A 23,544-nucleotide genomic window follows, 5' to 3' on the forward strand; every position below is an offset into this window, starting at 1 on the left:
TTCTGGCCACCTATCCACAGCAGGCAGTGTCTTTAAATCTTTCCTCTTTGGCTTTTTTTTTTTTTGGCTATAAGCAATCATGCATTTTTTTTACCCCAGAAATCCTTGCATGCTGAAGCAATAAATATACTCACCTCATTTGCTTTAAACAACCCACTGCATATTCTCTGACATACTGGTCTGGATAATTGAAATCCAACAATTCTAATGCTTCTCTAGGCAGCAGCTTGGGCCATATCTGAAGGAGAGCCTGAAGCTGTTTTAAAAAGAAGACTGTAAGGTTACACATGAAACAACTATGTAAAAAAAAAAAAAAAAAAGATGGGTGCAACTGCCCGTAAAAGCATCTCAAAAGTGCAGGTGAAAGGGTATGGGAAATACTTGCACCGTGCAATGATCTGCTTTGGCAACAGAGAGGTAACTCTGAAGAACTTCCAAATACATCTCATTTATACAGCAGCTTTACATTTCAGACTATGTGTTTCAGGTCTTAAAGTTTCTCTGCAGTATGAAACATGGTAAAACACTGCACACATGAAATACTGCATGCTTCTCTCACACGGTTCCCAACTCCCAACCAGCTGTCAGAAAACAAGGCACTTAATTCTCAGCAACAGCCTGAAGATTTAGAGACAACTGGAATTTGGCATTGGTGTATGAATTCTTTTATCTACAAAGAAATAAACAATTTCTTCCCCAATAAAAGAAGCTTTTTGTAAGACACAATACAATTCAGGACAGGTCAGTCTTTTTATTCCAGTTATTTCAAGTATTTTAAAAATTAGCTGGCCTTCCTCTAGCTGTCATTAACGAAGGTATCACTTCATTGAAGACGGGTGGATTTTAAATATTTTCTTTTTAATAATGGTGAAGTTCTGCTTTGAGAATAAATACTGCCTGTGAATTCTGCTAACAGCTTCTGCCACCCTACTACCCTGCCGAACGAGGAGCTTACAGCAACAGTAAGGGCAAGCAGGTCCAGAACTCCTTCAGTGCAACTTTTCTACTAAAATATTGCAATACAATGAGAGCTTTCATATACCCAAATTTAAAGGACTTTGAGCTGTCAGCTAATATCCACACTCTAAATAATTTTTCTTAACTCTGCTACCAAAGGCCATGCTTCCAAGCAAGTAATCAGGATACCTTTTCCTTCACGTTTTAATGAGTAAACAAATACCTACTTGTATTTCTACAGTTTATATTTCCAAATAACTTTTAATAATAAACAATAAATTCAGAGGCACATAATGGAATTACCAAGGAACAAAGGATTTCTGCATGTGAAAGAACACAAGTGAGCAAGGAATGTGTGCGTGCCACATTTTGTTAGTGTAGCATTCATGGCACAGACAATGAACTAGGATGAAATTCCATTTATTTTTGTAAGTTCATGGAACATATACATCTAGCTGATAGGAAGGATGTAATGGAAAATAAACTCTATGCTGGAGGCAAGCTAAGATTCTGACTGGATAATCACTAAAATCACACAATGAATAGATGGAAGTAAAATTTTCATGGATTGGTTTCCTTTCCTTCCAAGAACACCTAGCTTGTCCCAGGAGAAGGTCAGAATACTAAGCTAGAACATAAATTTATACTACCAATCATAATCCTTCACAGCAAACGCTCTTTAGCTCAAAGATTTTAAAAATGAAAAAAAAAAAAGTTTAAAGTTTAAAAAAAAAAAAATGAGACTCATGGAAAGACACCAATATTATCTCAGTGAAATAGTTTGTGACAAGTTGAGTGTCATTTGAATCCATCAGGAGTTTCACAGTGTTGCCCACCCTGCTCTGTACACAGGCTAAAATCTTTCAATACAAATCCACACATCCGTTATCTTATTACTTTTCAGTCAGTCTGTCAAGCAGGAACGGTCTCTAACTATAAACTCAAACAATTTTTCCTCTATCAAGGTTCCACTTAGTGCCAAAAAGCATCACAAGATTTGGATTCTCTTTGGGTAAATACAGGAAAAGGCTGCTACAAAAAATTCAGTGTAGTGAATAAGCTTGTATATCTATACAGCAAACAAATGATATAATTTTACTGAAAGTCACCTTGTCTTACAGCACCAGTCTTCATGTCTTTAATTGTAAGTTAATTACTTGCAGTTAATTTGAAGAAACCCTACTTGGTCTTACAGTCAATGTGATGAGAATGAAGTATCTTGTACCACTAGTGGGTGTCACATCTCTCAGAAAAATCATCTGTTGGCCTCAGTGTGGTTTAACTACCCAGTCTGAGATGTGGATCTTTACAGTCTTTGACCAGTTGAGCAATTTTTGTAAGAAGCTTTATTTCAGATCCTGATTTACAAGTCCTGCTCTGACTGTGCTTGAGCACAGGGGCTGAACTAGATGATCTCACCAGGTCCCTCTTCCAACCTAAAAGACTGATTCTGTGAAATTCCTTACACTTAAGATGACAGTTGAGCACATAATTTTAAAAATTATCCTGTATATGAAATGGCTGTTCTTTTCTCATCACTCAGTGGACCTCTGAAATGCATTTTGTTCTTTTGGTTTAAGAAAATAAGATCATGCTTATGTGTCCAGGCCACAGAAGGAATACAACGAACTCTGTTTTATAAAATGGTACTATTTCAAAATGTCTGTACTTTAGAAAGAAACCCTATTTACTCATTATTTGAGTCCAGTATTTTTCCCCACCAACACTGTCTCTGCCTTACCTGAGCAACATCTTCAAGTTTGTTCCATTTTAAAGACAGCAGCAGTTTGGGCAATGATTGTGGAAAATTTTCACGACAGTCATATCGCAAAGTCCAAATAAGATCCATTTCATTTTCACAGAGTTGAGACAAAGGATCTCTTTCCATTATTTCTTTTAGCACAACATAAAACTTCTTACCACCTCGACCCTAGAAAATAGAGAAACATATAATGTTTTGATAGAATTGGCAAGATTCTTAATATTGCAGCTCAGATACTGGAAACTTACACCACTAAGAACATCAGATAAAACTCATGAAACACGGGAACGATACTGTGCCTTCCTTTCAGATTTCTTAAGCTACAAGAATTGTAGATTCAAAATTCAGTGTTCAGAAATTTCTGAAAAAGCAACTAAACTTTAGAGCTAATGACACTAGGTGGCAATATTTCTATTTCCCAGCTCTAACATGGACAACTTTCATTCAGGGTGCACATAGTCCATCCTTTTTGTTTTTCAATCAAGTAAATTTAACATATATAGGTCTAAACACATTTTTTTAAAAAAATAAAAGCCAAAAGACCCCACCATCTCCAACAAAAACCAAAGAGAATTTTTGTCAGGTTTCCTACCTGACAAAAAATACATCTGCCACACACAGAATTTACATTTAGCTGCTTCTAGAAATGATAAGTGCCTGAGCCTTGTATTTTGCTGAAAAGTTTTAAGTAAACATCTTCATGGAAAAACAACACCTAAGCATAAAGTCTTTAGGAGTGAATAGACTTCCAAAAGCTAGTTGTACTAAACAAACATTGCAATACAACTAAGTGATACTCTGTCTCGATATCAAAATAAGCACACAGCCTTGATCAGAAGTGATTCTTTTATCCACAAATGTTCATCTTTCAAATCAGAAGTCTCAATACTGTCAGGCTGGCATCCTGCTATTGCAGATTTCCCATTATTTGTGCACTACATGCTTTGCACCCTCAGCAGCAGTGAATCCTCACTTTTCCCAAGCACTTCATGCACCTGGCATTGTAACTGATGTTCTTCCAATTCCATTCTTATATGAAATGCAGTTGTTTTATTTAAATTTAATTTAAATTTATTATAAATTACTGTTGAGCCAACTGTGCTTTCATCATCTTAAATTGCAATCTTCTGTATTTTTGTATATAATAAAAAGAAAACGCCTTCAGATTTTGGTGATCTTTTCAAAATTTGTCTTCAAGTTCCAAGTCTCCAGTTCCTCAAGAATAGCATATAATCCTCATATTCAAGAAACAACATCTTATAGATCAATGACCGTTTCTGAAAGAGCCTATTTGGAACATCTGACAATCAAGTAAATGATCATGTTTGATAAAGTTGAGAAATTTCCTAGCAGTATTTGATGCAGCTTAGGAATGTGTTCCAGATCCAGATGTAATGTAAAGCTCAGTTGTGTTCCAGATCCATACAGTACGTAGAAGAATTATCCTTCTTGACACAAAACAGTCAAGTCCAAAAGACACTGGAAAAAGTGGATATACACCTGAGTTTTAAAGTAGATCACCAAAGCGAATCACATCAGAAAACAGAGTGAGTAGAACCACTGCTATTTGAGCAGCTGACTTATTTATTTCTAGATAGACGTAGACAAAAAAAAAAAAACCAGAAACTGAATTTTAAAGTCGTTTTTAGCAGCTGCTTACCGCCATTGCAGCGTTGTCACTGCTTCTTGCAATCTCAGCTGCCTTTTCAAGTATCTGAAAAAGACATTTTTAAGTACATTAGATTTAAAAACAAATCTGACTGCACTGAAAGAATAGATTTATAGAAATTAAGTAGTTGAGGAAATTTTGCTACCTTTTAGAGCATTACAACACTATTATTTTGTATATACTGTGCTATATAACATGGACTTCTATGCGGTGCTGCTCTTCTAATCTGCAGGACTATGTAGACCAGGAATAGGAGTGCTCGTGATTTATCTCCATTTTCTTCTTCACCACTCCTGGGCTAACTGATCTTCCCTATTGCATCTTGTTTTCTGTTGCTGTCTGCATTTCCTCCTTATTTCTCAGAACAGCAAACCAATTCCTCAACTCTAAAACATCCTTTGCTTTCTCATCTCTACTTCTGCAGTTCTCAAGGACACTGCTTTCATGAGTCACACCTGCTACCCACAGATCCACACCTTTAGCCTGCTGTTTCCACATGAATCCACAAACTCAGTCTTTTCACCATCCTCCCAGATTGCCCCTATGACCTCAGTGTTTGCAGTTACAGTTCCCTTCTGTAATGTCATGAACAACCAGCTTCCAACAAGAACTCCTTTACTGACAAAGTGAATACTCCACCATCAAGCTCCCAGCACCAGTTAATACAGAGCACCCTCAGGAGCCAGGGCTGCCACTTTTGTTAAGAGCAAAGCAACATTCCCCCAGAAGCTCAGCTCTAAATTACTCCCCCCCCGCTCCTTTTGAATGTTCCACTGAAGTTTTTAAAGTTCACGTACTGAGTCATGATGGGTAGTAAAGTACAGATCTAAACAGTTCTTCAGCTATGTTCTGCACTCTACTGCATCCAACAGAGAGGTGTTAGAATGGTGACTAAGTTCATTTGACCAGCTGAATTGTTCAGGTCAGTGTATCTACAGTTTATTCCATAAAACAGAAAGTCTACAGAACCACAGCATCCCCTTCCCCTCAGAGGTCTGCCTCTCCCCAGGCATATAATATCACCCCCAGAGACAGACTCAGCAAGACTTGCATTGTCTTTACTCAAGCAAAATGAGAAACAACAAAAGACTACAATAATCAGAACATAAATACCCAGCAGCTAAAGCCCTTAAAAAGGTGCCTTAACTTGTTTTATTTCTTGCTCTATATGAAATGTTTGTTAATATGATGTACGACATCTGCTACTTGGCTACAAAGCTTGTTTACACACTGTGTGTGAAAACATGCATAAACAAAGCCACAACAGCCTAATTCCCTGTTTGATGTTTGCCTCCTTGTACTTTTTAGTTACTCTGTTTGCAAGCAAACTTTGGAAGTTTCTGCAAGTCCAGCTTTGCTCAGCTGAACAAGGAGCCCCTCAGAGCACCATGAACTAGCCCAATATCCAGGTCCTTCATTAGACAACAGTTTTGTTATCTATTGTCAGGGCACTTCAGCTTACTCGGCACCAAACAGCTGTTCACATCAAGAGGACTGATACTATATTTGAAAAACTTCATCTGTTTTTGCACGTGATATTTTTAAAAATAAAGATCTGGCATCCGATTCTCCATTTCTTTGGCAGAAACAAGCAACAACACTGGGAAAATTAGAAGCAGCCATACACCAAGTAAGTCACATCTAGGTAGTTTTGAAAAACAGATTCTCAACTGATATAATTCAAGTAGCTATGATGTTACTCCCCATTCAACAGGACCCTCTTCTAGAGAAACTTTCAGAGATATCCTCTTTTACTCTCTTTTCTGAGGGAGAAATTTCTGCATATGCACAGAAATTGACTGAATTTTCAAGGAGTTTAGAGCTCTGGTTTTCCCAGTGGCACTGCAAAACAGTTTATTAACTCTAGGGAACTGCAAGCTGCCAAAGCTCCTGGAAAAAATAAGAGCTGCTAAAAAAAAAAAAAGGCAGCAGCACATTTTGTAGGATTTTCTCACAGTTGAATGCTTTCAATGAATCATAGAATCATTTAGGTTGGAAGGGACCTCCAAGATCATCAAGTCCAACCACCGAGCGTTTTATTACTAGCTCTGTAATCACTTCATAAAGATGCTCTGGGGCTTTCCTCTATCTGATATGCTGCATTTCTCACGTACAGTTCAAGATGGGGGAAAGCCACAAAATAAAAAAAGCCATCAGCAAACACAAGTTATAAGGGATGGTGAAGACCACCAGACATTACCTTAACTTACTCAGTAAAACCTTTTATCTGTATTCACCCCAGCATTTTATCATGCCAAAAGCTTGGTGCTGCAGGTACGAATAGAAGGAACAATACAGCTCGAACAAATACGTGTCATGAGCAAAAAATTTAAAGCATTATGAATAAGCTAATAAAACTGACTAAAACATGTCCAGTATGAAAAGTAAACTGGTCAGCCACAATTAAGGCAGCAATTAATCAGTATTGTTTCATCTCATGGCATTTCCAATGCTGTTTCAATACAAGAACGAGAACTGTGCTGACAAGGAGTAAAAAAAAAAAAAAAAAAACCAACCAAAAAAACCCAAAACAACAATCTACAAAACAAAAAAACACACCACACCCCGAAAATCAACCCCTATCTTGTTATTTGATTTCATTTTGATGAACATTAAATGCCAAGGTGCAGAATCTTCAGAAAGGAAAAATAAAAAGAGGCAGTTTTCTAAGTGGTTATTAACTTTCCCAAAAGCAAAATTCAGACTAACTTATGTAGAAGTCAAACTTTTGTTTTTTGAAAGCATCATTAGCTGTCTGTTTTAACACTTGTTTTATTCCTTGCTTCCTAGTCTTTGCTTTATTTGCTGGTTTGTGAACAACTTGCTACCTAGTGATCATGCTGAAGATGTCACCACGAGTACTCCAAATACAAATTTCCTTTCTAGACAGACATTCTTACCTCTATCTGTAGAACACTGCAGGGCAACTTAAGTGGATTTAGTTCAAGAGCAGACCTTGAGAACTCTTTTCACACAGTACTAAGAGTCTGTTTATCTTTAAAAGGATTTTAACTCATAGAGGAAAGCAGCATTCCAGTATGGGTAACACGCATTTGTACAAAAAAAATAACCCATCCCCACAGATCCCAGGCAAGCACAGTTTGAAGGTTTCCAGAATGGCAGATAAATTTAGCTTTCTGTAAGGTCATTGATACGGGACACCGATTACACTTCTCAAGTGTATTATACATCCTCAAGAGACTATGGATAGAGTGTTTTTAAAAGCACACACCTTCAAAATACTCTTTGAATACTCTGAAGTCAGAGCACTGGCACTCACGCAGCACAAATCTAAAGGTCTGTAGTATCTTAACTCAAAAGCAGGGCACGGGGAATTTGGGGGAAAAGGCAGTGTTGAAAGGAAAGAAACAGCTATGTCCATGGGAGCATTCATGAGTGCTCTTTATGTCACCCCTCACCTTGTCAAAGGGAGGGTAATGGACAGGCTGCTTGGAATACTCCTGAAACCTAATGTGCAAAGCCGTTGCGTTCTCAGTGTAAGGGTTAGTCTGGACGGTTCCCATTGGATTCAACATTTCTTCAAGTTCATCTGAAACATCAGACAGAATAATTAGTATTGCATTATTAGAGCAGGTGTGCACGACAACTAAAAAACCTGAAATGCAAAGACACAACAAGAATTGCTTACTCTTACTAATCAATTCAAATACCAGGGAAAGAAGACACAGAAAAAACCCTTCTCATTCACATTTTTTTGCTGATGTAAATACTGTCACATGCAATATAGGCTATCTACTTAGCTTAGGTTGCATAGCACAGGCAAGCAAGGAAGACCTACACCACACCTTAAGAACAGGTAACACTACATGAAAATAAAAAACAGATACATATTTGAATGTGGTTTTCCTTCCTTAACAGATAAAACTCTTACAATTTTATTTACAAGCAGATTTTTGCCCTTCCTTGTTCCCGATACATAATACTCTCAGGAAAGAGATTAAGACATCGTATATTTATCCACATAAAAAATACAAGCAGTGAAGAGATTATGGCAGGAGAATTGGACATGTATACAGCAAATATTCTACTATTTGCTATCAATCCTCTTTCGTCTTCTAAGCATTTAAAGTCTAAACCAAGTTAAACTTTACCAGGAAACGACGACCAGCTGTGCAGAACCAGCTCTCCAGTCCTCAGCTGCCCTTTATAATCAAACACCATGGTATTCACCCAGGCTACAGGATAATGCTGGGAAGGAAAGAATTTTTACACAGAAACTAAGATGCCAGTGAACATTACTATGCTATGCACTACAAGGTAAGTAAAATTCAGAGGGAGGGCTAGGTTTTTGTAAATGGTGACACCTTTCAGAAAAGCAGTTAAACACATGCATAGTGTTCCATTATCTACTCCAGTACTGCTGAGGACAGCAAGACCTAATTTTAAGGGTGTCACTCTGCCAGTGTAAAAACAGGCAGGTCACTGAATGTGAGCCTAGATGCTGATTGGTTTTCATCTTTTCCCAGTCACAACTCATCTAGAGCTCAGAACAAAACTGACCTTTTAAAACACAATTCTTTAAACAGCCATTTGCCAACTGGCTTACAATCAAAATTTTCATGCATCTGTCAGAGTCTGAGATATATGAAAAGCTTTTTTCATACAAAGATGTACAAAAATCATACAATTCTTATCAATTCTTAATATACATGCTTTTTTTCTTTGAATTTTTCATACTTAAAAACTGAAGGGAGTTCAATGAAAGATTTCTGAATACTCATTTCCAACTAATTCAAAGGGACACTCAAGAAAACCAAATGAAATAATTACCACTTTTCCTGCTTTCCTAATGGTTTGGTATTTGGAAGGATTCATTGCCTTGGTTGACTTTTTAGTTTTCATTTTATCCATGACAGTATAAACTGCAAAGCAGAGCCTTGCCATCCTCGGGAGATCGCAGACATTTATCTCAAACTCTAGGACTTCATTCCAAACGTGGTCACTTCTCCCAGATATTTCTGTGCTCACTACAGTTTTACAAAGGAGCTCTGTACCATGGAAAAGACCAGCCCTAACGTGTACCTGTAATAAAGGAATTAGAAATTTTAAGCTTGCCACAGAACAGAAAGAATTCTGCATGGAATATTATACAGAACATACATACACACCTCTCATCAATACTTCTACCTTAAAAGAAATATCAATTTTGAGGTTTTACAATGAATATTGAGTGTTGGTTCTGTAAGTAACTCAAAAGTTTTGGGTGTTTTCACCAAAAGAAAAAATTAATTTCTTATATAAACTGTTGAAAAAAATGCACAGAGGGAACACTGCTGGCCCTTACATCAGAAATTCCCTGTAATAATAACTACAATGTACATAACTTCCAGGAATTCTCATTTGTCTTTAGCACCCAGAAAGAATAGGAAAAAAAAATTCAGCTAGCCTGAATGATAAAAATAATGAACAGGAAAGGAGAAGGGCAAGAAGACAAAGAAGCTGAAGTTATTGGCACTGAAATGAAACACACTACAGGTCAATGTGAAGATGTGGCTTGTTTCTGCACTTCTGTTTAATAACAGGTGTCATTCCAAAATATCAGTGTTAAAAAAAAAAAAAAAAAGAGAAAAAAAAGACAAAGAAAAAACCAAAAGGAAGACAGGAAAAAAGAGTGGGGAGAGGAAATAACAAAGAGAGAAAGCCCTACGATATCATCCTTTGGTCCACATCAAAAAGAAGTTCTTCATGTTATGGTTAAATGAGTAAGAGGTGAACTATGTTTCAGGTCCCCTATGCTCCTCAAGCAACCTTGCCAACATTCACTTCAAGCTACTGGATTGTTTTTAAGCACTGGAAGGGAAAGGCAGAGACATTTAAAATTTGGTACAAGTTTTGGATTAAAAAAATCCACCTCTGAATTCCCAAGTGACACAGACAAGATCAGTTCTGAGAGAGAGAGGATCTTTCCTTCCTTTGAAGATACAACAGTGGGATGAACACGGAAGCAGTCCCCGTCTCAATTTATCTTTTTTGGTTACACCAACTACTGCTCATTGCTAAGTTCTCCATTCTGAAGAACTAGTTGTTGGCAAGTTGTAATACAGTTTGAAAGAAGTCCTGCTAGAGAGCATTTCTCCTTTCAGCCCAGAAAAAATCCCTGCAGAAGGCATCAGCAGCATCAACAGATGGTCTCCAACTAACACCCATTCTGATCACCCTGGATTTCTCTCTAACAATCACTACCACTGATGGCTCTCTCAGAACTGGCAGAAGCTTTAGGTCTTGGAGAACATGCTGTTATGGGTTACCCTGATAAAGGTGCCACAGGAACATCCATTATTAAACTACCTTCTTGACTTACACATATCCAATCCAGTTTCATTCCCAAGCTTACAAACAATCAGTGAAAAAAAAGTTCAGTTTAGAAAACAACATTCACTTGTGTCCTGGAGATACTCATAAACCCCACTAGCAGCCAGTTTTGGCATGTACAGCTTCATCTCTGTGACCCACTGTGAGTTAAGAACAGCAACATAAACATCCACACAAGAGATGACATGAAAGTAACCTAACCTCAGGAGGCAAATGTATGCAGACCAGACGTGCGCATACCCATATGTAACTATATACGTATGCACAATCAGTTCCTGTTGATTACATTTCCAAGGGTTTTTTATTTCTCTGTAATTAAAGATTGTAGCTTCATATTCTTGAAAAAGGAAATACAGTGGTGGATATCAGAGAACTGAAAATCAGTTGGTTCATAACCTTGAAAAAATTCACCAGATGGTCCTTTATTAATTCATTTGGAGATTCACTGTATGTTCAACTGAGTTTATAATCAAATTCCTTTGCTGATTTAAAGATATCTTATGGGAATATGACTACATCTGGTGTATTAGCTGCTTGTGCTTTAACACCAGCAACAGCAAATACTACAGAATTTGCCTGTTAGGGTTTTGTTTTGTTTTTAAACCAGGGGTTTAAATTCACATTTGCACAATTTTGGATATTGTTCTCAGATTTGCTATCACCTCATATTAGAACTTTATATGCCACCACACTTCCTGACTTTTCCTTTATTAATATAAAAAGCAGAGGTGATCAGGTAAAACTAGCTAGTACAAAGCACTGTATTGTTGGAGCACATTGCTATTTTGCTTGTCTCTTGCCAATCCTGTTAACATAAGGGATTGGATCCTAATTTTGTTCTTTTCATTCTGACACTCCCCTTTCACCAATGCAACGGGATGTACCGATGGTGCAGCCAAAGAGCAAGACAAAAGAAAAGCAATTTCAAATGTCATGGTTTTGGAAAACTGGGTGACAGCTGAATGAAGTCTCTTGTGCTGTAGGTGAAAATACTCAATCCAGCTCACATTAGTGGAGTGCTACCCATCTGACAAATGTTTTGTTTCCCACTACAAACACTGCATTTATCAACCCTTTTGGTGGTTTCAGCAAAAGTGGATGAATATTGGCTTGATCCAAAGCACAATGAAACTAAAAGAACAATGGCAGTGAATTAAACAGCTTTAGAGTCAGGACTAGGAAATAAACACATTCCCAATAGTGATAATTCCACACTAGCACAGACAGACAACACAGGGAAACACTCACGAGCCTGCAGGGTTACTACATGCATTTGTGTTCTCGGGTGGCTACAGGACTTCAACGTTTTCAAGACTGAAAAGCATTCAATATACTAAATCATGTTTAGATAGTATCCACAGGTACCAATATCAAAGAACTGTCAAAGATATTTTCTTTTTCTTTTAAAAGCCCAATGAAATTAACTGAAACTCACCTTTTGTAAATAGGGGGAAAAAAAAAAAAAAAATCACCAGCCAAACAAACCACAACTTGACAGCTACGTTGCTTCTGGCATCCACTTTGTCTTTACCTTTCCTTTGTCTTTTACAAATTTTGAGAGTCTAAAAACTGTAGATAAGAAGATGCTACAACTAGCTAAATAATGGCTTAGGCAAAGGGAAACATCTTTGCACCTATTTCCACAGCCACAGTATCTCAGGTAGTAAAGCTGTAACTGTGGCTCACTTAGCTATGTAGTAAAGTGTAGTACTGCTAGTACACAACGAAGCAGTCACAGTAGTTATCAAAGTAAAAACCCACACCCACTGTCCTGAATAAAGCATCAGAACAGCAAACTTCAATGGCTAATTGCATTTCTTCCTAATCTACACGACTGGCTATAGGATTTATTGATTACCAAACAAAATCAAGGAAATTAATATTCTTCTTTCTCACATGCAAGTGTCTTGTAAGGCCTTGAAGTAGCTGTGCAATAAATTCCCATGTGTTAACAACTTGTGGTCTGTAAACAGTCAGTAGCCCAGTCATGTACATTTTTACAGGAAGCAATACTACAGCTTTTTTGTGTTCAGCATATTTAGAAAATAAAAGACAGATTGCATAAAACCGTGCAGGCCATGCTTAGACACACAGAGAAAATATTCTGGACTGCAAAAATACCTTATGTTCAGCTGAGAACTCTTTATTTAAAATCTACTTCTGATACTGTCAGATGTTTATGACAGTTTGAATAAGCTTATTTCACACCAACATCGGTACTTTATAGGTTCCACCTCAAAAAAAATCCAGTACCATGTGAACACCTGTGTCCTGTCCATGATTATTGGTAGTGTTCTAACACACACATCCAGCTTCAGACAACAGAGCAATACTCGAGCAATAAAGCAAGATTTTATCCAGTACTACCAATATCACTGGGAGTAAATAAAAACACTCACACTTTTTCTGAATTGAAACGTGTACTATTCTGAGTTCACAAAACATTGCAAATCATTAAAATGATGAACAGAACATCTCTGGATAACAGGCATAGTTACTTACTTTGGCATTTTCTTCTGTGTTGAGTTTGTTACCCTTTAACAGAATAATCTTGAAAGGGTTGGAAATATCCCATACACTCTGAGAAGGGAAACAAAGACACTAATTCATTCTTAAACAATGTAACATATTAAGATCTATTTTATAAGCTAAGCATTTTAAGAAAAAGTCAAATACAAACTAAAAAAGATACATTTAAAAAAATATTAATTAGTAATCTTAAAAAATAAATTGGTTATCATAACTATAAGAGCATATAAGATGTCCAAAAGTTGCCATGACTGAAGTGGCAACATCACACAAGCTATCTGGGCGAAGACAAGAGGTCACAGAGCACTACTGCCCACGCTAGTGGAGCCCACACATCACTCCAAAGCTGGAGAACCCAGGTTCTCTGCAACAACCTCCCCAGTGCAATTTATATTCCACAAGTCACTGCTACTTTGGGGCATTAGATACTTTCTGTATCAACTTACAGTTGTTGTTTTTGTTTTTTTTGGTGGCAGAGGAAGAGGAAGGTTGGATGATTTTCGGTTTATGGCAGCTTCTACAGCAATCATCTCTTGCTCACACATTTTCTTTATGGTGCAACACTCAACCAGAGTCAGCTGAGGAAGAGTCCTGTTCATCACACAGTTGCGTATATACTGAAAGCCCATGGAAAACAGCTGTTACCAGCTAGCAGACTATTTCTAAGGCAACTTTCATATCAAATAAAATGTATTACTAAGATACAGAAGTGGTCGCATGTATTTTCCAATTGGAGAGGGCTGCAGCCATGAGGAGGAAGTGTATTACTGCTCGGCATAGCTGGCCATCTAATGGCACAGGGAAGAGGGGCAAATTTTGTCCCAGACCCCAAACTCCTGTTATGCCAAGATCCGAAGAGTGTTGTGTACCTGGAACTGAATTAATGGGTGATCACCAAAAACATATTCTAGCCGTCCGCTAACTTGCAGCACATAGTCAGCAGGATCAACTTCCTCATCTTCCTTTCCATGGATAGTCAAACGTTTTCGGATTGCTAGCTCATTCAGCTTGATGGGATTCATGTTAGGAGACACCTGAAAACTAAAAACATCCTAACAAAACACAAACAGGAATGGCAAATGTTAAAATTGTCACAGTCTGAGGTACAAGTCTTAAACTGTGGCACACACAATAAGATAGGTTGAACTATTCTAACACTTGCAGTTAATCCCTACATCTTCATTCAGTGCCATCAGAACAAAAGTCACCCTAAAAGCTGCAAAATAGTCAACTCCCAAACTTTTATAGCATCAGAAGTGCTTTTAAGAACACATAACTTCATCTAGTGGATTCAGGAGCAGTTTAAAGACTTCTCAATCAGGACACTAATCTAGAAGCTTGTATTTTAGAACCTGAATGAGGGAGAAAAATAATGCCTACATTTCAAGGTATTTAGCACTCCTTGATGTGTTAAGTTTTCGTCTTTCTTTTTTTTTTCTTCTTCTTTCTGGCCACTAGCAAGTTATCCTCTGGCTAGGGGCTACTGTACTCAGAAGAACAAGAAAGTTTCGGGTAACAAAGCAGACGAAACTGTTCATGTGATTTATGTGCAAAAACACCATCTTATTTGGAGGAGTGCAGAAAAGAGGAGTAGCAGCCAGTACCTGCAGCATTCTGAAGACAATATGGAAAGACTTGGTAAGGCATTGGACCAGGCTGCCCAGGGAGGTGTGGAGTCACCACCCCTAGAGGTGCTCAAAAAACATGTAGACGTGGCACTTTGGAACATGGTTTAGTGTTGGGCTGAGGGTTGGACTTGATCTTAGAGGTTTTTTCCAACCTTAATGAGACTCCAATTTTATGACTCTGCATTTTCAAAGGAAATTTTTAATCAAATCTTTAGAGGCTATCTAAGCATTTCCAAAGTATCTCTAATTTTGATGTGTTCTAAAAAGGTAAAGGTAAGTCACCTTCCTTTTTACAAATTAAGAAAAAAGGTTTAAAGTTCCCATGTAAAAGGTCTTCTGTGAAGACTTTCATCTCCCTTAATCTACCATGTTATGCTCTGCACACGCTTATCTGCAAAGGCTGATTCAGCAAGTTCCAGGTTTTTGTTTTGATTTTTATTCACACACACTCCTGAAGATGTAAGCATTCTAAAAGCAGGTTTTTACAGATGTGAAGTGTTGCCTGGCCAACATTCTTTTGACTTGAGCTTTATTTATATAGAAGTTTACTGGCAAGAAGCCAAGTTGCCCTGATAGAAAAATCTAACACTGTTACATCAGGCGAAAATAATTCCGCATTTTCTCAGTTTCTGCATGGTTCACAACAGCTTCCCCTGTCAGAAAGCTGCCAAACCATGCAGGCTTTCTGCTCCTATCACAACTAGGTGACAGGGTAGGTAGACAGGGAATGACACCTTTTCTTCCCAGGACGTTGGTGCTCTATGACAGCTGCCTGTTTCCCAAATTGTAGTCTTTACACGTATGTCACAGAAATGGGGAGCAGTCTCTTTCTCTTGCTCCAGAGAGGCACAGGCAGCTTTTACAGCTCAGCCGTGCATCCTAGACAAGTATTTCAATGCTCCCTTCTCTCAGTCTTGCAGCATTCCTACTGAAAGGACACAACATTCCCCACACCTGCCTACTTCATTCTGAGATGGTTCCAGGACTCAGTGCCAGGAGTGAACTCCGGAACAGAGTTTACTGCTCTGCAAAGCAGCTCAGAGCTGAACTGTTAATGGCTTTGAAGGTCAGAACTGGCAGCAGAAGCATTTGAAACATTTGAAATGTCAGCAGCCTAAGCTATTACAGGGGCAGGCGAACACATTCTGCACCAGCATGAACTTTTGCACTGCTTTTGTACTGTCACCATATGCATATATATACAACGTTTTAACTGAAAGCTGGCAAACACAACAGATAGTCTCACTCCTGGACAACTACTAAGCTAAAGAGGACTGGAAAGATGTTTTCTTATAAACACATCTAGGCATGCATCATCAGCTAGCGTTACTGGTGACCCAATTCAGTATTAATTTCTGCATTTACTCTTTCCAGAGTCATAAACAATTTTACCATTTTGGATTTTTTAAGTTAAAAAAGACAGCATCAGAAATACCATTTTGTAAATAAAATCAGCTGAACCATTAGAAAAATCAATGTCTAGCACCTAGGTCAAAATGGACATAATATATATCCTGATCTATTTACACACTCCTGAGATTTTTAAGGCTTCCAACATTGATCCCTGTTACCCAAGAGAACACAATGCAAAACTGAATAATGGGAATTCTGGACTCAAGTAGAATCATAGCTTAATAGTTTTGGTTTTTTTTTTTATGTTGAAGTTCATTTTAGATGGCAACTAAAAGGGTATTGATTTTAAAAACAAGCTTTGGATTTGTTAGCTGAAATAATTGAGTCTCAGCTAGTGCTTTGTCTATATGCACGTCTAGCACAGGGAATACCAATTCCTCTTTTTTAAAACTTATCACTCAGCTTAATCAGCACATCAGCCCTGAAGATGTTCAGCAATGAACCACACACAGAAGTGTGCTGAGTATGGTGCCTCCCAATTCATCAGCATCCTCTAAGCCCAAAACTAAAATGTTAGTCAAGGAACATAGCAACAGCTGGCCAAAAAGTCCTGGCAAACACAACAATGTTGGTCTTCTGTCATTCACATCCTTGATCAAACACGTGCTAATTCAGATCAGGATCAAGAACCGTTACGTGAAATGTGATGAAGAACCATTCCTACCTGGCAGTTATCAAAATGAACAGCCACTACAAGATTTCCACTGTAGAGCTTATCTTGGAAGCTCTCTGGGATGACAGGTTCCTGTTCTGGAGGGTAAGTGTGCTTTAACCAGTCCATCCAGGAAAGACCCACAAGCGACTGAATCTTTTCCTCACTGATTCGCCGCATTTTAGCTCGGAAGTCTTTCACCTCAGGATCTTGCAAGGCATCAAACTCGTGGAGACCTGAGAGAATTGAATCAAGCAAAAGATACATAACTGTACAAACTCCACCCATCTATTTACCATCCCATTCAAACCTTTATTCTCTCAAAGTTAAGGTTACATAAGTGGTTTTCTACAGACATTCCATCCAAATGCGTGCTCAGAAGTCAGCTGAGTTCTGCATTCTCCTGTACATCAGTGGACTTCCAAAGTTACTTCCACAATTCCCATGCAACCTGGTACAAGAGTTTAGTTTAAAAAGCAAGAACTAATGTCTCCCTTAGGGACTACTAACTGGGTGAGCCACCCACACCCTACGTGACAGTTAGTTTGGAAAGTTTTAAGTCTCTCCTCACAAGAGCAAATGCGAAGAAAGCAAATGCATCAGAAAGACCTCAGGGTGAAAGAAATGTTTGCAAACTACTTTTAACCCCATAGAAAAGTCAAAAAACCCATAGTGGAACAATAAATAGATACATTTATTCTTGAATTCTATTTGTGATTAAAATCTCCTACTCAATTCAAAATGAGAGCACGGAAATTTCAACCAATCCAGGATCAGCAAAGTTCCTTTTCCAAGATCTGTAAAGAGAGAATACACAGCGGAGGGTCCGTACAGCTGTGATTCTTCAGCACTTCAGGATGTAAAGGGCCTGCAAGTGTTTCTTTCTTTTACTCCCAAACTTTGAAGGACATTGTCCAAACCACACACAAAGCACTGAACACCTTTTGAAAACAAAACACGCTTTAAAATCTTAGACAGGAACACATTTTTTCCACTGCTAAGGTACAGAGTAGGGGCTGCGTAAGGAAGGATCTCACACAGCTATAATAAACAAAATATTCAATCAGAGAATGTGAATCTCTCAGAATCTGTCAGAATCTGTCTGAATGGTTAAACTGGCTGACTGTTTCCATTGTCAGCTTTCACAAACAGGCAGACAGTGTACTGCTGAAATCTAAACAAAACCTGCAGTCTTTATAAAAGACCTAACAATGGGTCATTGTTTCTAAACAAGAGGTATGACCTCACAGGACCCTGTCAATCTCGATTGTATAACCAAGCAGAGTAGATTTAAAAGCTGAAAATTCTGAAATAACATCATGAACAAGTTACTGTGAAACCTTTAAAAATAGCTTTTCATTGTTTGCTGAAAATCAGTGCCACAATTGAGAGCAAAAACAAGAATCATATCATTAACAAGCTCAGAAATAATGTATAACCAACCCATCGTAATTTCTACTTCCCTCTGTGTATCCAGTTTGCTGCTAGTCATGGTAACAATTTTCAGGGATTATCCTTTCCCTTACTTAGCAATAATAGCATAGATTTTTCCCCCTCATCTATTAAGACAAAATTTGCTCTTGAGTGATATAGTAATACAATACAGTGCTGAAAGACAACACAGAAAGTAGCTTTCAACAGCTTTCAAATGTTTCACCTTGAGTGTTTATATTCTTTTAAATAGAACTGTGTTAGACTGAGAAAGAGAAATTCTGTCAGGGAAATACTTTTTAATTTTTTTCCAAATGTTTCCATTGTTACCTGCTCAATGAAGATGCCCACATAAAACAGTTACTTTCTTTTATATATAAAAAAAAATTAAAATAATTACCTTTGCCTATAAGGACACCTATTTTGGAATCCAACTTTTCTCCTGGATCACAATTTCTTGTCACTAGTTTAAGGACAGGAAGAAAGGGTCTAACATCACAAAGTCTCCGTGTTTCATCCTCTAGCTCTTCGTGTACAGCAGTCTGATTCACGCACGAGAACATGTAAGAGTCAATCTCCATGAGGAGATGAAAGAGTGGATAGGCATGTGCCTGCTTCCATAACAGCTGCAAAGAAAATCAATAAAGTCCTGAAACTTATTTTGAAAGAGGAACTGCAGGAACTATAACGAATGGCAAAAATCTCTTCTCAAACAACCGAAGCTGAACTGAACGCCTTCGGCCAAACATCTGCATGTAGATTTCATAGATTTGTACAACAAATTCTGACTTCCAGAAATGTATTCCAGTATATTTTGTCTGCTGAGCTCGAGCTGAATCCAACAACTACCTTTGGTGTAGAGCAAAAATTGCCACTTCCAAGGTATCAAAAGATGAAGCCTATTACTGCCTCTGTGTTTTTCTCCAATAGCTACAGTCAATAAAAATCTGTCCCTCTTTTTTTTCCCCTCTGAGTTGTCTAACTGCAATTTCAATCTACTAGTACTTATTATATCGCTCAATGATTGTGAAATTTAAAAAGCCATGAAATCCCTGAAACTAAGTTCCACTGAAAGCAGCCAGTGGCCATCACCCAAAGAACTGGCCTGGTAAAATTAGAAAGTCTATGGAAATGAAAAATTCTTCAGCTCTCAAATAAGTTTTCTTCTATTTTTTTTTCCTATTTTTCATCTTTTCTCTTATTGTAATCTTGACAGTTTCACGTACAAGATAAACTCCTTATATTTGCTCTATTTATACATCCAAGGGCCCACAAATTCAGGCTTATCACAGCAATGTGGTGGGAGCAAAGCTCCTAAGCCAGTGTCCCATTCCAGTCTTCATTATTGTTTAGTTTTAAAATAGAGCAATTTCCAAGAAAGATCTCTGTTACGATCAACATTCCTTCTCTTTGACACACAGCTAAATTGCAACAGTACCTGTTTATAGCACATTAAGTTGCAATGTGTCACAACCATCAAGAAAACCAGACAGCCCAGTTCAAGTCCTTTATTGTTGCCACTGACATGCTTGGTTTTTAAATTCTTTATCAGCTGAAATCACTAGTGGCTATTCCATTACCTTACCCAGCAACTAACCTCTAGTTGCTCAGGTTACCCCTTTACTAAAATAACAATTTGATTTTTCCAGTCAGAATTATTTCAAGTATTTGAGTATAGCACAAAACTTCTTTCTCAGATGACTTCAATTTCTAGTGGCATGCTTGTATATTCTAAAATACTAAGTGGATTAAAAAAAAAAAATTCAGTGTCCAGAAAGTTTCATATTAGGAATACAGTAAAGGATATTAACCTACTAATGATACAAAGAAAATAACTTCTATAAACAGGTGAATATCATCAGACTGAACAGGAATGGAAAACCATGGACTTATTTACCAGGCAATGCAACGGAATGAGAATCACACCACTTTGTTTTCTTTTACATGTTTATTAAGCTAAAGGAGCAGATTACTAGGTGTTGTAATTCACCCATTACCTAATTCCACGGTAACGTGTCTAAATGTCCCACATGGCTGTTACCTAGTGACAGGTCAGTAGATTATTCTTTAATATCTTTGGTTATTTGCTTACCTGCTCCCCTTGTTTTGAGTATTCCCTGACTTTTTAAGTGATGCCCTCACAAGGCACATGTGCACAGCCTTTAAGAAGTGTCACACATGGTTTTTAAAGCTTTGATGCCAATCAAAGGAAGAAAGAGCACAATCTGTGACTTCTGTGCTAGCAGCCCAATCAGACACAGCATCTTCTGTTTGCACACTCAGAGACATGTTAAATCAACACAGGATGTGTTAGCCATGTATTAGAAAAAGGTCAAATGCAGCAATACAGTATTACTATAGAGCTACTAGAATAATCTCTGCTGAAGGGTAACCATCAGCAAAAAGCAATTTCTCTGAACCTTGCCCCAAAACATTCTAAGCCCCCAGCCACACATACATCTTTATTAATCAGTCTGCTATACACATGCCTGCAGTACATTACTTCTTACACCCACTCATATTCATTACTTGGTTTGCCAAAAGGCACATAAAAATTAGGAAGAGCACTCATCCCAAATTTAGGTTAACTTTTAAGTTAACTGACCATTTGGTATTACCTGTTTAATATGAGATATGGTGGCATCTCGAGGGACATCCAGGTTGATGTAGATTCCAGTGGGCAACAGGAAGTCCACAGATATTGAGCCATCAGCACCAATCTGCGAATCCACTGCCCAGATGTCAAGGCTGTCTGTCACGGCAGGAGGCATTATGGAATCTCAATAATATCATAACCACATGGCCTTAGGAGGAGAAAAAAAAATTAAATCCAGTATACTTAACCTTCTATAATTAGATACACATTTTAAAGCCCTTGGAAAGTTTACATAAGCCGGGCTTGTACAGCTCAGCTTCACGTCTGGGGTCTCAAATGCCAGTATTGCAAACTTATAAGCATAGTTTTTATCTTTAATCCCATTTACTATAATAAAAGCACTTGCCTGGTAAAGGACTATAGTTAAGAAGTGTATATCATTAAGACAAAGTAACTAGAGAAAAATAAATCAATTGGAGGTTAGCTGGAATGAAGTGAGAAACTCATTTTAGATTTTCTCAAAACTATTTACCTGCATAAAATAGAATCAAAGCAAATTTCTTGGATGGAGCATGGCAATATTTAACATGAAAACACGTGACCAATGTAATCATTTTGGTTTTGCTAATTTCCTGTTACCTGTCCACAAATGTGGCCAAAGTGACACAATCAACTTGGAATTTTTTATTAATAGAAGGAAAATCATCTTCAATTCTATTAGAAGGTGGAATTTTCATCTAAAAACATTTGTCTCAATTTGTTTTCACCTTTGAAGAAAGACAATTTCCTTAAGAAACCCTTTGTGTGATCTACTTCAACTCACTACAGTGGCTTCCTGGTTTACTTGTCCTTTGTACTTCCAGACATTTTATTTACTCTTACTGCTACCACCAGTTTTTCTGACCTTCCCAGTCTTATATTTTGATTATCACTCTCTAAAATGCATTTCCCCTTCAAACACTATGCACTCATTTATCCAGACAATGCTCCTCAGCTGACAAAGGGATGGGAAGCACTGTAAAACACTACTGTAAAGCACGACTCTAATAAAGACAAGCTATTCCTACACCTTTCTAATACTTCTGGAACCATTGTAAAAATAAGCCAGAGTGTGGAAATCCACTAGTATTACAGCTTTCCACTATTTTTATCACTCCTTCCCTTTTCTTCTAGATCCCTTCCCTGAAACCAGCCCATTCTGCTCGACTGAAGGTACTTCCCCTATTACAGCACCAGCAGAAAAAGCAGGATGTAATAAACACACTAGGCTGCTGTTCTTTACACATCACACAGCAGGTTCAAACAAGCTCATTGGCAAGTGGGAAAAGAAAAATAAAAACCCTCAAGATCACCACAGCCTTCTGAACTGCAGTCACTGCGGCTGGCTACACTGCTGAAGAGGTCTGCTTGACACACAACATTTTCATATTCTCCTCTTTGCTAAAGCACCAGGCAAAATCCATTGTCAGAAGGTAATGCTTTCTACAGATCCTAAACAAAGATGCACCTGGATATGGTACAAGATGGCTTAAATTGGTTATGCCACTGAGTTATAAATGATTATCATGCTGTGCAAGCTTTCCAAATGTATATGCATGCAGGTTTTTTTCAAACCCAAAGTACTTTATTACTATTTTTCCCCTAAAAAAGCAACTAGCAAATATTTTTATCATGCCCTACAGTTGAGCCCACCACAAAACTCCAGGACAACTAAATCATAACAAAGGTGTTTCATTCCCTTCCTTCTCCAGACTATCTTCTTTATAAAACAGCTTAGCTTGGCAAAAGTCACAGCACCAGATACTAAATCCAAACTTTATGAGATGAAGCAGTTAACGCTTCATTTATAGTGAGTTAAATTTGTCTGATATGCCTATTTCACAGAAATTCAACTCTAAAAATGGTAGGCTTTAAATCAACTCATTCTCATGTGCATCCTTGTCCTTAACTGACAACAGAAATTTATAAGTGACTTCAGAAAGTCTCTTTGTAATCTTTTGCTAGATAAAGGCAGCTTGCGAAGGAGAAAATAAGCAAGCAAGCAAGTATAGGGGAAAGTGAACCTGCCCACAAAAAAAGCAACTGCTAGAGAAGCCTGACTTTTATTGACAAACAAACCATTAATATGGCGTATTAAAACAATATAACATAATATAAAATTACTATATAATGCCATATAACACATATCATAACATACAATAAACAATAGCCTGATCTATTATCATATATAATTAATATTCTACATAATTGTATTTTAATAAAGCTGGGTGGAGCCCAGCTAAACACTGAGCTCTTTGGTAGGGCAGCTCTGCCACACTCAGCTGTCAGTTCCAAGGGACCTTCACCCCGACACAACAGGCCTGGGTCTCACCTCTAACTGTCATGTGAATACACTGAACAACAAGACCCAGGTCATTTCAAAACCCTTCCATTCAGCCTGGGCAAAGCTGAGAGGACCCACACAAGCGTGACTGCTGCTGACACATCTTGTTACCACAGTAAATGCGTGAGTCGCTCGGTGTTTTGCTTGTACAAGATAAAAAGACAGCAAAGGCAAAGAAAAACCCTCTGATT

The 23,544-nt window shown here is 37.8% G+C and overlaps 1 protein-coding gene across 1 annotated transcript in view; it reads right to left on the reverse strand.

Moving 5' to 3' along the window:
* PIK3CB (phosphatidylinositol-4,5-bisphosphate 3-kinase, catalytic subunit beta) overlaps positions 1-23,544 on the reverse strand; it is a 51,653-nt gene that overhangs the window by 16,651 nt on the left and 11,458 nt on the right. Inside the window, exons 2-13 of the mRNA XM_008949510.1 lie at positions 20,993-21,178; positions 18,775-19,000; positions 16,956-17,179; positions 14,120-14,302; positions 13,697-13,867; positions 13,224-13,301; positions 9,180-9,431; positions 8,501-8,597; positions 7,808-7,938; positions 4,380-4,433; positions 2,699-2,887; positions 135-256 (exon numbers count right to left, since the gene is read on the reverse strand). Coding sequence (XP_008947758.1) covers positions 135-256; positions 2,699-2,887; positions 4,380-4,433; positions 7,808-7,938; positions 8,501-8,597; positions 9,180-9,431; positions 13,224-13,301; positions 13,697-13,867; positions 14,120-14,302; positions 16,956-17,179; positions 18,775-19,000; positions 20,993-21,145 — 1,880 coding nt within the window. The 5' untranslated portion in view covers positions 21,146-21,178. The remainder of the gene's footprint in view (positions 1-134; positions 257-2,698; positions 2,888-4,379; positions 4,434-7,807; positions 7,939-8,500; positions 8,598-9,179; positions 9,432-13,223; positions 13,302-13,696; positions 13,868-14,119; positions 14,303-16,955; positions 17,180-18,774; positions 19,001-20,992; positions 21,179-23,544) is intronic.

This window comes from Merops nubicus, unplaced genomic scaffold (assembly GCF_000691845.1).
Source record: "Merops nubicus isolate BGI_N331 unplaced genomic scaffold, ASM69184v1 scaffold16601, whole genome shotgun sequence".
Taxonomy (NCBI): domain Eukaryota; kingdom Metazoa; phylum Chordata; class Aves; order Coraciiformes; family Meropidae; genus Merops; species Merops nubicus.